This window comes from Rhinopithecus roxellana, chromosome 14 (genome assembly GCF_007565055.1).
Source record: "Rhinopithecus roxellana isolate Shanxi Qingling chromosome 14, ASM756505v1, whole genome shotgun sequence".
NCBI classification, from domain to species: domain Eukaryota; kingdom Metazoa; phylum Chordata; class Mammalia; order Primates; family Cercopithecidae; genus Rhinopithecus; species Rhinopithecus roxellana.
In genome coordinates, this window is record NC_044562.1 from 75,701,517 (window position 1) to 75,716,076 (window position 14,560).

A 14,560-nucleotide genomic window follows, 5' to 3' on the forward strand; every position below is an offset into this window, starting at 1 on the left:
TGCAGCTTGCCTTCCCACTAAAGGAAACCAAAGAAATCAATGGTGTGTAAAGAACTCTGAGAAAAGGTTCACAAAGAGAATCTGTCTTTTCACTCTTTCATGTTGGGGAGAAAACAACACAAAGAATCAGTACCTAGCAATTTCAAGATGTTTTTTTGATTATCTTAACATGTCGTCTTTCTGACCCCAACCAAAGACAGCATTATGGTCACTGTATTAAGGGCCGAGACAGAATTTAACATAGAAGTAAGGTCATTCTTGTCGTTCAAAATGATCTATGTTGGTAAGGACTTTAAAGAGTTAGTTCACTGTATTTTTTTTTTTTTTTTTTGTAGTTTTAACATCTACTAATAAGACTTAAGTTGGTAGACACTGAAGAATGAGGAGACAAAAGGTTCCTGTGACAATAAAAATAAACTGTCTCTCCATCTGTGAAATGAGGAAGCAGAACTAGATTTCCATGCTTCCTTCCCATTTTAACATTTTATGGTTCTATATAATAAACAAGGGTAAGTATAAAAGTAACTAACATTTAATAAGCACTTCCAGATGGTCCAATTTCGTCTTTACAAGAACCTCTGGGCTGGGTGCAGTGGCTCACACCTGTAATCCCAGCACTTTGGGATACCAAACAGGGGTGGATCACCTGAGGTCAGGAGTTCAAGACCAGCCTGGCCAACATGGCAAAACCCCATCTCTACTAAAAATACAAAAAAATTAGCCATGCATGGTGGCAGGCGCCTATAATCCCAGTTATTCGGGAGGCTGATACAGGAGAATCACTTGAACCCAGAAGGCAGAGGTTACACTGAGCCAAGATCACGCCATTGCACTCCAGTCTGGGCAACAAGAGTAAAACTCCATTTCCAAAAAAAAGAACCTCTGAGTACTGTAACCTATCTTATTTTATAGGCCGAGAAACTGGGCACAGAGATATCAGTAACCCACCCAAAGTTATGTTCTAAGAGGTGAAGCTAATTCACACCTGCAACATGGCTCCAGAGCCATGCCCTTATGCACTGCTCAGCTGCCTCCCTGCCTATAGCAAATGCATCTCTCGCTTCTCAGCTCCTGTTACTGGTGCAGTGGAAGTACCACAAACAGGAATGAGGCATTTCACACAGTGAGCATATTATTTTGATAAATATTCACAACATCCAATAATCTCTAAAGCAGTTCTCAATCCTAGCTGCACTTTACAAGTCAGCTGGGGAGCTTTAAGCAGTGCTAATTCCTGGGTCTCACACTCAGATTCTCATGTAGTCAGTGTGGCAAATTGTCTAGCCATCAGGATTTTAAGAAATATGTATGTTTTTCTTTGGTGATTTAAATGTGTAGACCTGGTTGAGAAGGACTCTAAATTTTCTGGGAATGGGGTTGTTCTAGGGGCAAGTTCCACCCACAAAGGGTCAGGTATTGACTTTTTTTTTTTTTTTTTTTTGAGACAGAGTTTTGCTCTTGTTGCCCAGGCTGGAGTGCAGTGGCACAGTCTTGGTTCACTGCAACCTCTGCCTCGCAGTTCAAGTGATTCTCCTGCCTCAGGGTCCCAAGTAGCTGGGATTAGAGGCATGTGCCACCACCACACCCGGCTAATTTTTTGTATTTAGTAGAAACAGGTTTCACGATGTCAGTCAAGCTGGTCTTGAACTCCTGACCTCATGTGATCTACCTGCCTTGGCCTCCCAAAGTGCTAGGATTATAGGCGTGAGGCACTACGCCCAGCCAGGTATTGAATTTATGTGTCAATCATTGATACATTAACTCAAGGTTTTAAATTCTGCTGCCTATAAAAAGTGCATTCACTTATGCTTGTCAATACCATCTGTAGTTTTACATTATAAACTGCCTATAAAAGGTCAGAGCCAGTGTCTTATGTATATCCCCAGAGCCTAATTTAACATCCGTAAACATCTGTTTACTTCCAACTGGAAAATAATGATTAAATCACATCCCTCTCACAATGACAGAATCTTAACAGAACACTCACTTAAATCCACTTACTGGTTGTTGGTGAACTGAAAACTTAATTGCTGGTTTTTGAGATAACAAAGGTAGCACATTCTGACCCTGTAGTTTCTTGAGATTTTTGGCACATGTTCTAGAAGGCTGAAGAGTAAGAAATTTATCTGACCTCTTCTAGCGTGGAACTGTTTCCATGACCCCAGCACAGGCAGCATAACTGGGAGATGGCTACAGGGCAAGAAAAGATTGAGGCACTTATGCTTTGCTGACTGCTACAAAAATTGCACTTGACCCCTTGATTCCCTCAACTCTGGTGTAATCATCAACCATTACTGGTTAGTTTTGCCCTTTGTGGTGTCTGGTCCACCCTTGCACTGGACCACATCAGTTTCCTTCCTCTGGCTTGTGTTTTACAGTTCATTTACCCTGAGTCAAGAGGATTTCGCTATGAATCCCCTCATGATTTTCCTCCTAGATGAGGTCTGTTGGTAGCACCTCCATAGACCTGGCCTCAGCTCCACTAGGACAGCTCTCCCACCTTCCAACAGCTGGATGAGATGCCTTTTGGAGCTGGCCAAACCGGTTTAAGGTACAGGAGAGAAAAAGCACTTATTGGCTACTAACTGTAATCAGAAACTATGGGAAGAACAGATGCCCACTAGCCTGCAATAACCACTCTTTTGAAATCATTCTGAAGTTAATTTTCTTCCTCTTTGACCCTCGCCTTTTCCTCATTCCAAGTGGTCGGACCCTGTCCTTTGGTCGTGAGGAACTGCCTGTAATCACTTACTTTATGCTACCCAAGTTGATCAAACAACTCTTCCACATTTCTGTTTTCGTAGCCCTGTGGATGTACTTATGTGGAACTCAACCACTGACCATCTCTTTCCCTCCTTGAAAACAAGTCTTTCAATCCCAGTTTGTCTTCCCACATTGTCCTTTTGTGGGATAGTGTACTAGAGACCAGTTTCTCATTAAGATGTTTTCATTTAGAGTAGAAGGCTTGATCTTATCCTTACTTCCCTGGTTTGGACAATTTTTTTAGAGACAGGATCTCACTCTGTTGCCCAGGCCAGAGTGCAGTGGCACGATCATAGCTCACTGCAGCTTCAAACTCCTAGGCTCAAGTGATCTTCCCACCACAGCCTCCCGAGTAGCAAGGACTACAGGTGTACACCACCATACCTGGCTAATTTTTAAATTTCTTGCAGAGATGGGGGTCATGCCATGTTGTCCAAGCTGGTCTCAACTTGTGGTCTCAAGGAACCTCAGCCCTCCCTGAGTACTGGGATTACAGGCATGAACCACCACAGCTGGCAGTCTGGACAATCTTTAAAGCATTCCCCATTTATGTCAACACCACATGCTAGAATATTCTCAGCCACCAGGGAAAAGCATAAACCATGACTATGCATGACACACTGAATTTGCAGCAACTAATTTGCAACCAATAATGAAGTATCAATGTTTGCAGTGATTCCTCTGTGAATCCAAATAGATCCAAGGATAACCCTGTAATAATACCACAATCGCTGGTAGATGTTCCTGCATTTTTTGAGAGGGAGGGGAAGTGTTGGAATCACAGGCACTATGACTGGATGGGCCGTGACTTACAGTCTGTGTCATTTATGCCATAGCCTTAGTCAAACCACAGCTACTGATAGGCTCTATGAGGTTATGATGATTACATATTATTGTAGTGATTTAATCTGGGTATATCCAATATGTGAACTGAGACTAAAAAGGTTCACAGCCACCGGCCCAAATCATTAAGAAGTGCCAATCACATATTTCTTTGGGTGGTAACACTTGTTTGATCTTCAAAGAACCAAGAGGGCCAAAATTTTATGTAATGCCAAGTATAGTAGAAAGCTTTTGCCTAATATATTGGACATTTATTCAGGCCAGGGCACACTATATTGTCTAGGCATTATATATATGTAATACATTATTTTCTTGTATTAGGTTGTGATAATCCAGCTAGAGAAGTTTCATAAAACTCAAATCTAAAATCTTTTGCTGAAGAAAATATTTTCTGACTAGTTGATTCTGCCAAACCAGTCCTGGTGAGTAATATGACACATGTCACAGCTAGCCTGCTCCCACATCCAAAACGTGTTCTAAGAAGGAAGCAGCTTAGCCATCAGAACTTTAATGCCAGGTTATCATTGCTAAGTAATTCCCTATCCTTACAAGGACAGGCAGTGAAGTGGTACACTGAATCCAAAGACAACTCCCAATTTGTAGGTTGTTAAGTACCTGTAGGTTTCTTTTAATCATAAAGAAGGAAAATTAAAGACTTGAGGATCAACTAAACAGTGAAAAGAGAAAAAACCCTCAGTCCCATTGCTTTGGCATTAATACCACAAATAAAAACACTGAACTTTGGTTTGATGAAATAGACAAGTCAGGTTGTCATTTATAATTTTAGAGTTTGCTTCACAGATACAATGCTGTGTTACGAAACAATGAACACTTTTATAAAAAATTTATTTCACACTTTTATACAAATATCCACAGGTAATTTCTAATCATGAAATAATTTTACAATGCTAGTTAGTATAAAAATGTATCAAATGCAAACAGACCAGTGACTTGACTTGAGATGACATTTTTAACAACTATAAATTTAAACACCATAACATCTTTGTTTCTTTGTTGAACCACCCTCCCAACACCCTTTTTGGGACTTTTTTTTTTTAATAACACAGGTCTAAAAACTGTCAAAGTAACAGCTCCTTAGCAGTCTAAACACATTAGGGACACAAGTTCCCCATGCAAGAAACTGAGACTTTAAACACTGTTATAATCTGTTTTACAGAAATTTTTGTAAACAAAATATATTTTTTGAATAAGAATTCCAAAGTATAACCAAAACAACGTCCTTAGTTTCTTAAGGTTTAAGATTTCTGAAAAGAAAAAAGCCCCCCAAAACAACAGTGGCACTACAACTGTGTTCTGTTCTTTCAAAAGACAGACACTGTTTATACTATATCCAAAACAAATTAGCACCTGTTTGCTGTTGCTCCCCATATAACTTAACATTGTGAAGCATGGTAATTAAAAAAAAAAATCAGGTTTCATATCTAGTTCTATCTCTATTGAATGTATAGAATGATAATTCCACCCCCTGCCATTTTTACAATTAAAAACACAATTCAAAGTTCTGGTTAAATTAGTCCCAAAGTAATTTTGGGAATACAGATAGGGGAGGAAACAAAACAAAAAATGGAATATCGACTCACTGATTAAATGGTTCCAATAACATTTAACAGTGTAAAAGCCACGATGCTCTGACTAGAATCACTGTTTTGGTAGCAGATTCAGTAGTCTTATACTGGATCGGTTTGGATCCACCATAGGCATTCACCATTTCAAGTCCTGAACATACAGTATTTGCAGCAGTGAGTAAACTGCACTAGAGTTCAGTGAATAAACCCATTTTCTCCAAGAATTCCTGAATGTTACGGTATGAAATCCAGAAACATTATGCAGGCTTCTAAACTAAAACATATCCAATGCCTGAAATAATTAAACATCTTTACAGTTATAATTCTATTTCTTAAACCTTTTGGGTTGTGGGGTGGAGGCTGTCATGAAGGAGAGGTTATAATTTATAGATAAGTTATTAAAATAACTCTGGTACATTTATAAAGATTTTCTTTTTGTAGTAAATAATTTAGGTCAACGCGATGACCTCCCATACTCTAATGCTGATTGATTAAACCAACCTGAAGGGTAACTGGAGACTCTTTGGCCTGTTAGTCAGTAACAAAATGGTTTGTAAAGAAAAGAAAAAATAAATACCATATACAAATAAGTATAACTAGCATTCAAATCTGTTGCACCTGTGTGTTTTAGTGAACGGGAGAATGAAACCTGTATGCATTTGACGTGAGCAGGTATTCACACAGCTAGGAAATGGGAAAAGATGGCAGGATGGCAACATCACCTTCTATTGCACATTTAGTTTAAGACTGCACTTTCCATTGAAACACAACTACCCCAATGGCATAGTCTTGTGATGTGTGACAGCTAACGTGATGGATGTCTGCGCAACAGTCCCGAGGTTAGGACGGCCACACTGTTAGTGTAGCTGAGGAGGCACCTACACTCACCTGCACTATCGGGAGGATGTCACCCAAGTGCAACCGGGCAGACCCTTCCCCAACACATGTAAGTCAGCCATGCCAAAAACAAAGGCAACCCAGAAAGTTAAGGCAATTAAAGAAAAATCCATTTCAACAGTTTTAAATTTGGCTGTGCAAAACAGGAGCCTTAGGCTACGTAACAATATCCACAGTTAAAACTGTAGGTTCGTACTGTGTGTAGTCACTCTGAAATCAGTCCTCAGGGATTGAGCAGGCTTTTAAATCCAAATTGAATTTCTGAGTTGGAAAAAGCAGTTTGGGTACTGTGAAGCTTTTTTTTTTTTTAGGCCCCCCCCTATGAGTAGCTTTCATTTTCGTTCCACTTTGTGATCCACTGTTTTTTTTCAAGGTTATCAATATACTTTTCATCTTTGATCTCTCGCTCTTCTTTCCGGATCCTTACAGCATGGTATCGGGGAACACTGTCATCGTACCTAGAGCGTTTGAAGAATCCACACTGGAGAAGAGGGAAAGAGAAAGAGAAACCAATTAATCTCACAAAGAAGCAAGTGCAGTAAATGGGAATGTCTAAGCTTTCTGTTCAGCTATGTCTACCTCTGGACTACGGGGAAAAAGACATGATTTTCTTTTAAGAAAGAACTAAGAGGTTGAAATGAAAGAACAGCCAGGGGGATCAACGGAAGAGAACAGCTGTAAAACTGGAAGAAAAGTCCAATTTCATCTTCTCTTTACATTTTATAACAAATGTAGGCTACCTCTTTACTAACAATTTAAGACTTTATGAAAACAGTGCTTCCATATTTTAAAATAATCACTATATGTAAAAGATCTAATTATCAGATTAGAATATCATTTTAAGAATAATTTTTAAAAGGCATAAACCAAAGATTATTTCATGCCCCCTCCCACTAATAAAATGCAAATCATGTCACAAGTATTTTACTAATTACTATTTGAATATGCTGGAGTTCCAACAGGTCAATTTAATCTTTTTCTCTCCTCTGAGGCTCTAGTACACGTATCACTCCTCTCATTAGCTAGGATGTAATTTATGTTGCCTGGATTTGCTGTTGTGCTTCTAATTAAGCTATTTCATTAATAAATCACATAGTAACTGTTTCCTGCAATAAAAATCATGCTGCATAGGACTTGAGAAGTGTATCACTACACTGAATTTCAGAGCAGTCCCTAATTTTTCTTCTTTAAATTGTTAATGTGTATATGTGTGTATATATATCATTTAAATATTCAATCTAATCCAAAGTATATTTTTACTGAGAATATATCTGAAAAAAATTGAGATTAAATTTTTAATGAAATATATTACTTTTCATGAAGTGAAAACATTTAATGAAATATATTTACTTTTAAAAAAGGTGTGTGACTAAAATGCAGTTTTGAAGAATGAGAAATAGTTATTAATAGAATGGTTGATTAATGTGTTTATTATGTGACATCAACAGTAACAGGACTTTTACGCTGAATGATGTTATAAAAATGCCATGGAGCAAGATAAAATTATATGCATAGTTATCACTAAATCAATAGGCAAAATGAACCAAATGTTTTGTTCCAGGTCATTTCTACATGGATTGATTTATTATTCTGTGCAAAAAAAAAAAAAAAAAAGCCAAAGTACCTATCTGTTACAAAATATGACTGCTGCCTACCCCATTTAAACAAAGAGGGAAATTAAAGGTGATATGTAAAGCTGAAATGGCAATGTTGTGATTCACTGTGATAGTGCAATGGAAAGGATTACAGGAGTAATTCTGTCCTATAAAATTTTGTGTAAAATTTTATACACAAAAATTTTACAGTTTTGTGTATAAGAACTAAACAACAGAACATCTCAGATTTATGCCCACATAAACGGTGAAAGAAATCACCAGCAATTCCTATTTCCTTAGATTTACAAATAAGAGAAACTTGAATTTAGAATCAACTGAGACCCCAAGTTTGGATAAAATATCTGTGTACATGAAATATGGTCAAACTCCATCACAACATATTACAATAAAAACTTTTCAGGGCATTTTTTTGTACTAGAATTTGGTAGATGGAAGGTAACTTTGGTAGAAGATCATCTTCTGAAGTTGGCCATAAAGCCCGTCGTGCTGATAACCATAGTTTGTTGTAATGGTCTTTGACCTGTAGGAGATATGCAGGAAATGGAAGCTGCATGCTTAGCTAGCAGAAAACGATTCCTGAGCAACAGTAAAAAGCATTCCAAGCCTTCCCCATCACTTCATAGCAAAGAAAACAAAAAGATGACAGTGAGGAAGCCTCACCAAGAGAAACACAACATTTCCAACATGCAACAGGTTAATTAGGCGGTCGACACAGCTTCTGTGGGAAATTCCAAAATGAACAAGAAATCTGGAGCGATTTCTTATGCATCTTTGAATTCCCTAGTAGGATGCTACATACCGAATTAATAACACATGGCAAACTGGGCTACTATGGAGGGCTAAAAGCCTCGTGTGTGTGTACAAAGATTGCAATTTTCTTCATTGCTGTGGGTAATGTTTAACAACAACATAAAATAACTCACCTTCAACGAAAAATTCTTTGTGCATTAAAAAAAAAAAAAAAACTGAGCTTTCAAGTGAAATAAATCCAAGCAAGGCAAGCCAGTGTGGACATTTGGAAACATCTGTTAATGGGACACACACAGCAAGCTGTTGTTCTTAAAGTTAGCTACCACAACCATAGCGGGTCCCACAGCTAGCAATTAAAAAACATTGATCAATTACCAATTACAGAAGTAGATCAATACTATGCATCAGAAGTAAGCCTCTCTTTATCAGATGGCTGAGCATGGATCTCAGCCTTGTGATATGTGGCATCATAATGATCTTTCTTATTTCTCTTGAAGAAACCACACTACAAGGAAGCAAGGTATTTAGTCAATTTTACAGTTTTGTGTATAAGAACTAAACAACAGAACATCTCAGATTTTAATCTGCTTTCTACTTGTGGCTTGTTTATAAACAGACCACTTTCAGTCAACCAACAGTGAACAGCCACTGCATTGTTTCATTGTCACATTCAATACACCCTTCACCATACATCTCTGGTCAAATATTTATATGGATGACACTAGCCAGCTCATTGATTTTTTTTTTTCCCTTTGTGACAGAAATCCTGAGGACAAAAATCATTCTAATAGGGAAAACGTGTATACACTGCTGATTAGCTTTGGGTAGTTTCTTCCTGCAGGAGAATATGAACTCCAAAAGAGGCAAAAGACTGACTTTGGCAGTTTGAGACAAAGGTTAGAAAATAAATTCTCTAAGTAAAAGCACAAATCCAAATAAAATATAGATATACTGTGGGTATTTTTCTGCCTTTTACAGTAAATTTTATGGAACAAATGCCATTTACTTGAGGCCTTTGGATCTGTGGGGTGAATCACAATACAAATTCGAATACACCATCATGAAAGAATGATTGCTGTCATTTTCCCAAACTCTGAGCACCATATAACCCTTAAATGGTAGGGACCCCATGCTCCTCAAGTTAAGTCACTCTAAATGAGTATAAAAGTATAATTCCACTTTCTACTATAATTTCCTTCATTCAGTGATAGAGAACTTTTCCTATTTACTTTTATCTAGTTCATAAGGCCATGGAACTGTCTTTTATAAAATTTAACATGGTCAAATAAAATCTCCTGAAAAACTGCTTCCTAGTCCAGCAACTCATGAAGGTAAAAGCCTAGATTCACTTTGTACAATATATGGGAGCTGCTGGCTCCATGAGGCTATTGAGATTGAAATTAATTTAAATTACATTTAAAACTCTATGCTTCAATTGAACCAGCCATATTCCACGTGCTTAACACAGCCACATATGTACTAATGGCTACCATATTGGATGCTGCAGCTCCAGAACATTTCCATCAGTACAGAGTTTTGTTGGGCAGCTTTCAATAATATGTGCTAGTAAATAGGGTGGGAAGAATAAACCAGGAACCAAGAGGCCTGGTCCTGCCTCCATTGGCAACATTCTTTTTTTTGGAGACGGAGTCTCACTCTGTTGCCCAGGCTGGAGAGCAGTGGCATGATCTCGGCTCACTGCAAGCACCGCCTCCCGGGTTGGGTTCACATCATTCTCCTGCCTCAGCCTCCCCAGTAGCTGGGACTACAGGCGCCTGCCACCACGCCCGGCTAATTTTTTGTATATTTAGTAAAGATGGGGTATCACCATGTTAGCCAGGATGGTCTCAATCTCCTGACCTCGTGATCCGTCTGCCATGGCCTCTCAAAGTGCTGGGATTACAGGCGTGAGCCACTGTGCCCAGTTGGCAACATTCTTAATATCCTTGGTCATGAGCATCTTTGTTAACAAAATGAAGGTGATTAGACCAGCCCAAGGGACTTTTTTTTTTTCCTGCAAACAAAATCCTGTACAGAATCCTGATATTTAAAATGGATACAATCTGAACTACTGTGGTTGAAGTAGGGATCTCTCCATCTGTCTAGTTTAGCTTTGCCCTCTACATGGATATACAAAATCCAATTTAAGGGCCACTGAACTGTAGTTCTGACCCTAAAATCCTATGACTTTAACATACTAAATAATTCAGTTGAATAGAAGTATAATGGGTTGTATAAGTTGTCTGTATTTTAGAGTTCCCTTGACAGCCTGGATACTTCAGAGCTTCAAAAAACAAAAACAAAATAACTCCCAAAATAATGAAATCATCTAACCAATCAACTTATTTAACAGCCGAGGCAAACAGAGGCCCCAAGGAGATGGAATGATTTGACCAAGATTATATACAGCTTAGGTTTCTTAACTTTAAATCCACTGCTATCTCACCCTCATTAAAGGCTGCCAATGCTCTGAAAAAGACCATCCCATGACCTCTTCCAGAAAACACTGTCATCCTCAAATATCAAACCCCAACTTCAGCTTTTGATATCAAAATAATTTTCAAGGCCAGGTGCAATGGCTCACATCTGTAATTACAACAATTTGGAAGGCCAAGGCAGGAAGATTGCTTGAGCCCAGGAGTTGAAGACCAGCCTGGGCAACACAGCAAGGCCTTATCTTTACAAAAAAAATTTTTTAAACTTGCTAGATGTGGTGGCATGTAGTCCCAGCTACTCAGGAGGCTGAGGTGGGAGGACTGCTTGAGCCCAGGAGGTCAAGGCTGCAGTAAGCCATGATCACGCCACTGCAATCCAGCCTGGGTGACACAGCGAGACCCTGTCTCAAAAAAAAATTTTTTTTTTCTTCAAGGCATCTCCTTGAAAAAAATTTTTATATTGACTGGCTATGTTTGCCAGAGGAACCTACTGCCCGAGGTAAACATTAGAGGTAAAACTGGCTGAAACTCCCTACCAGGAGGAGTTTTGTCATGAGCGGATACCAAGCTTTAATCCCATGTCTAGAAGACATCAGAAAATCACCTCAGATTGGCAAAAGTCAGTCGAAAAAAAGAAAGCAAAAACAGATGCTCAATATTTGCAAGTAAGACTATTTTGAACCCTTATGTATTATATTTTTGGATCCAGCGAAAAGAAAAGGATAGTTTGATCCTAGGGGGTTGCTGGTTCATGCAGAACCCTCCAGACCGGACATGTTTGAGAATCCAAAATTTTTGTCCTTTAAAAAGAGTAATGCACTACATACCTAATGCTACTATAATCAAAATGTTAATATTTCTGCAGTGAAATTAATCATAAAGGATAAAGACTTTGAAGTAGCCTCTCTTTACATCATGTCAGGTTTTATTGCCAAATAAGTCATTATATACCTCAAGGTTTCAGAGGTTTTTGGAACTGCAGATAAGGGACTGTAAGCCTCTATCACTCACTGGGAATAATCTAAAATGTTTAGGTTGTAATCTTTGGGCATTAAGAGTTTGTATCCATCTCATACGCAGTTTTTTATAATGTGGATTCTTCACTGGTAGAATCGGGAAGATACTACATTTTATTTACAGTCAAAGGGCCAAATTCTAATGAGGAAAATCTTATTGAACCTAGACCTTCCTTATGTTTGATACATGCTATAATGACCCCCCCTTGAGATAGAGTTATTCATTCATGTCATACTTTTCTACTCCAAATCTAGCTGTAAGCATAACCAACTCCAATGGCTGCTATGAACATTCTTCACAGAAACTGAAATTAGCAGGGATACAGATTCAGGTTATTATGACACCCTAACAATTTGGCTTAGATCCAGACTTCAATCTTAGGTGAAGAAAATGCTAAAGTAATAAAATCTAAATTTGTTATTTGCTAAATATGCTAAATTATGTGTGAGAGACACCAACACTCATTTAAGAAACTCATTATGTACAAATAATATACTTTAAATACAAAATAATCGGTAAATATACAGGTGTTCACGGCAAAATTTTCCTCAAATTCGCTATGTCAAAAGAGTTTCATAATGTTAGAAAAAAGGAAGCAATGAAAAAGAAAACATACTATCAGTGCTGATTCCCATTTTTTCCAAACATTAAAGTTTGTTATGAAATTCAAATGCCAGATATGACTTACCTTCCACAGTATAAACACTAACAGAGCAAGCATCAAAATCCCAGCGAGAATAGCCACTAGGATGATCCACCAAGGTACTCCCGAATACTGAGCTACAGTCTTTGAGGGAAACACAGTCACACGAACCTATAGGGCAGAAAAGAAAGCAGCATTACTACATACAGCGGCAAGAGTTCGCACCAGGAGTTTATGGTTCTAATTTTGCTTTTGAATATATTTTGGACAACGCAGCCTGTGAATGGATGAGATGACTTTCTGATGCGAGATCCTTTCTCTTAACAGAATATTGCTTCAAGAGACATTGCTCGAACATCTTTCCCCAGAATCTTGAAAATGCTGGGTTGTATTCTGACAAAGTGGTTACTTTTTTGTTAATTTATCTTTAAAAAACATTATTTTGTTATCAACACAACTGCATAATGAACCCTTATGTATTCATCATCCTGTTGCAGCTATTATCAATACACAGCCAGTCTGTGTATCTATCTAAAGAAATTCCGCTCAAAAAGACACCCAATTAAACAGATCTAACAGCCAATCTGTTCCATCTATCCTGGTATCTTCTTGAGAATAATAATACCTGTTTTTTTTTTTTTTTTTTTTTGGAGACAGGGTCTCACTCTCACTCTGTTGCCTAGGTTGGAGTGCAAGTGGTGTGACCATGGGTCACTGCAGCCTCAACCTCCCAGGCTCAAGTGATCCTCCCACCTCAGCCTCCCAAGTAGCTGGGACTACAGGTGCATGCCACCACGCACAGCTAATTTTTTTAAAAAATGTTTTGTTGAGACAGGGTCTTGCTGTGTTGCTCAGGTTGGTCACACAGTGCTGGCTTCAAGTGATTCCTGCTTTGACCTCCCAAAGTGCAGGGATCATAAGTATGAGCCACCTCACCTGGCCTATACTTTCTTTTAATTAATTTTCAGCAATGGAAAGAAAAGGGCCAGTTTAGGCACAAGTAGCCAACATTCCTCATTCAAACTTTAAAGATGTTGTGAAATACAAAACTAGGGATGGGGCTGCATGACTGATGGACACCATTTTACCTTTTTCTTAGGATATCACACTAAAGACCTTCACAAACAATAACATTTCCTGAAATGGCTTGGTGCCATCCTCTATAAAAAGGTAGATGAACAGACTAGACCCTGGACCCACTCAGAGGCAGCTTAGCGCTTAAGTTGCTGCTGCTGCTGAGAAGCTACATAGGATAGTTTGCAAATACCAATTAAATAGAAATAGTGTTTACTCAGAAACCTAAAAAGCAGCTTCTGGCAATTCCAACAACTCAGTTACATGGGTTTAGAATGCAAATGAACTTTTGTGATACCAGGAACTATTTTTCAAAGCATGCTAAAGACCTGGTGATTACTGTGAACATGATTTTGTAAACTACACTGATTAGAGATCTACTGGTTTGAAGTTTCTGATATTTCTGAATTAAGAGAATGTAAAATAAAGGGAAACAAAACTCAGGGGGAGCATGTAACTTCCGAGGAGCATTTTCAGTCAAATATTCTATGTCTGTTTTGAACCCTGGATGCTGCTGTCTACACTGTGCTTTGGTACTTCTATGCAGTGGTGTTTTTCTTTAAAAAATCTCTCATCAAAGTACTTCCCTTTCCACTTCTAGGAAACAGTTTCTCAACCTCACCTGACTTACAGAAAATACTTAAAAGCAGTAAAACTGCTTTTCTTTAAACATTCAATAGACAGCAACCACATCTTGAGATTTAGCCAATTATACTGACGGTAACAGGCAGGCATAAAACACCTTTATCAGCCACCATGTTTCCTGTTATGCTCTAAGTGAGGTTTTCTACAAGCTCTGAGCCCCAAGGTGGCCTCGTGGCTCACTTCCCCTCTGCTTCCCTCGCCTGACAAAGAAGAGGTTACTGGGTTCAGCACAGGGACATCCACAAAGAAGGGAAGAAGAAACAGCCACAGACCAGTGAAGCAATAGAATAG

General features: G+C 38.5%; 1 protein-coding gene and 1 long non-coding RNA gene across 7 annotated transcripts in view; one reads left to right on the plus strand and one right to left on the minus strand.

Moving 5' to 3' along the window:
- LOC104673515 overlaps positions 1-7,758 on the plus strand; it is a 43,660-nt gene extending 35,902 nt beyond the window's left edge. For 3 of the 4 annotated variants that reach the window (XR_749521.2, XR_004053156.1, XR_004053155.1), the window contains exons 3-5: positions 336-509; positions 3,928-4,028; positions 6,519-7,758. This is a non-coding gene — a long non-coding RNA (uncharacterized LOC104673515). The remainder of the gene's footprint in view (positions 1-335; positions 510-3,927; positions 4,029-6,518) is intronic. The other variant, XR_004053154.1, reaches the window with a different exon arrangement.
- The window catches only part of ITGA6 (integrin subunit alpha 6), a 79,792-nt gene continuing 69,583 nt past the window's right edge, over positions 4,352-14,560 (minus strand). For 2 of the 3 annotated variants that reach the window (XM_010377587.2, XM_030916291.1), the window contains exons 24-25: positions 12,596-12,721; positions 4,352-6,570 (exon numbers count right to left, since the gene is read on the minus strand). In XM_010377587.2, the coding sequence (XP_010375889.1) occupies positions 6,409-6,570; positions 12,596-12,721 (288 nt within the window). In that variant the 3' untranslated portion in view covers positions 4,352-6,408. Of the gene's footprint in view, positions 6,571-8,830; positions 8,961-12,595; positions 12,722-14,560 lie in introns of all 3 variants that reach the window. The other variant, XM_010377588.2, reaches the window with a different exon arrangement.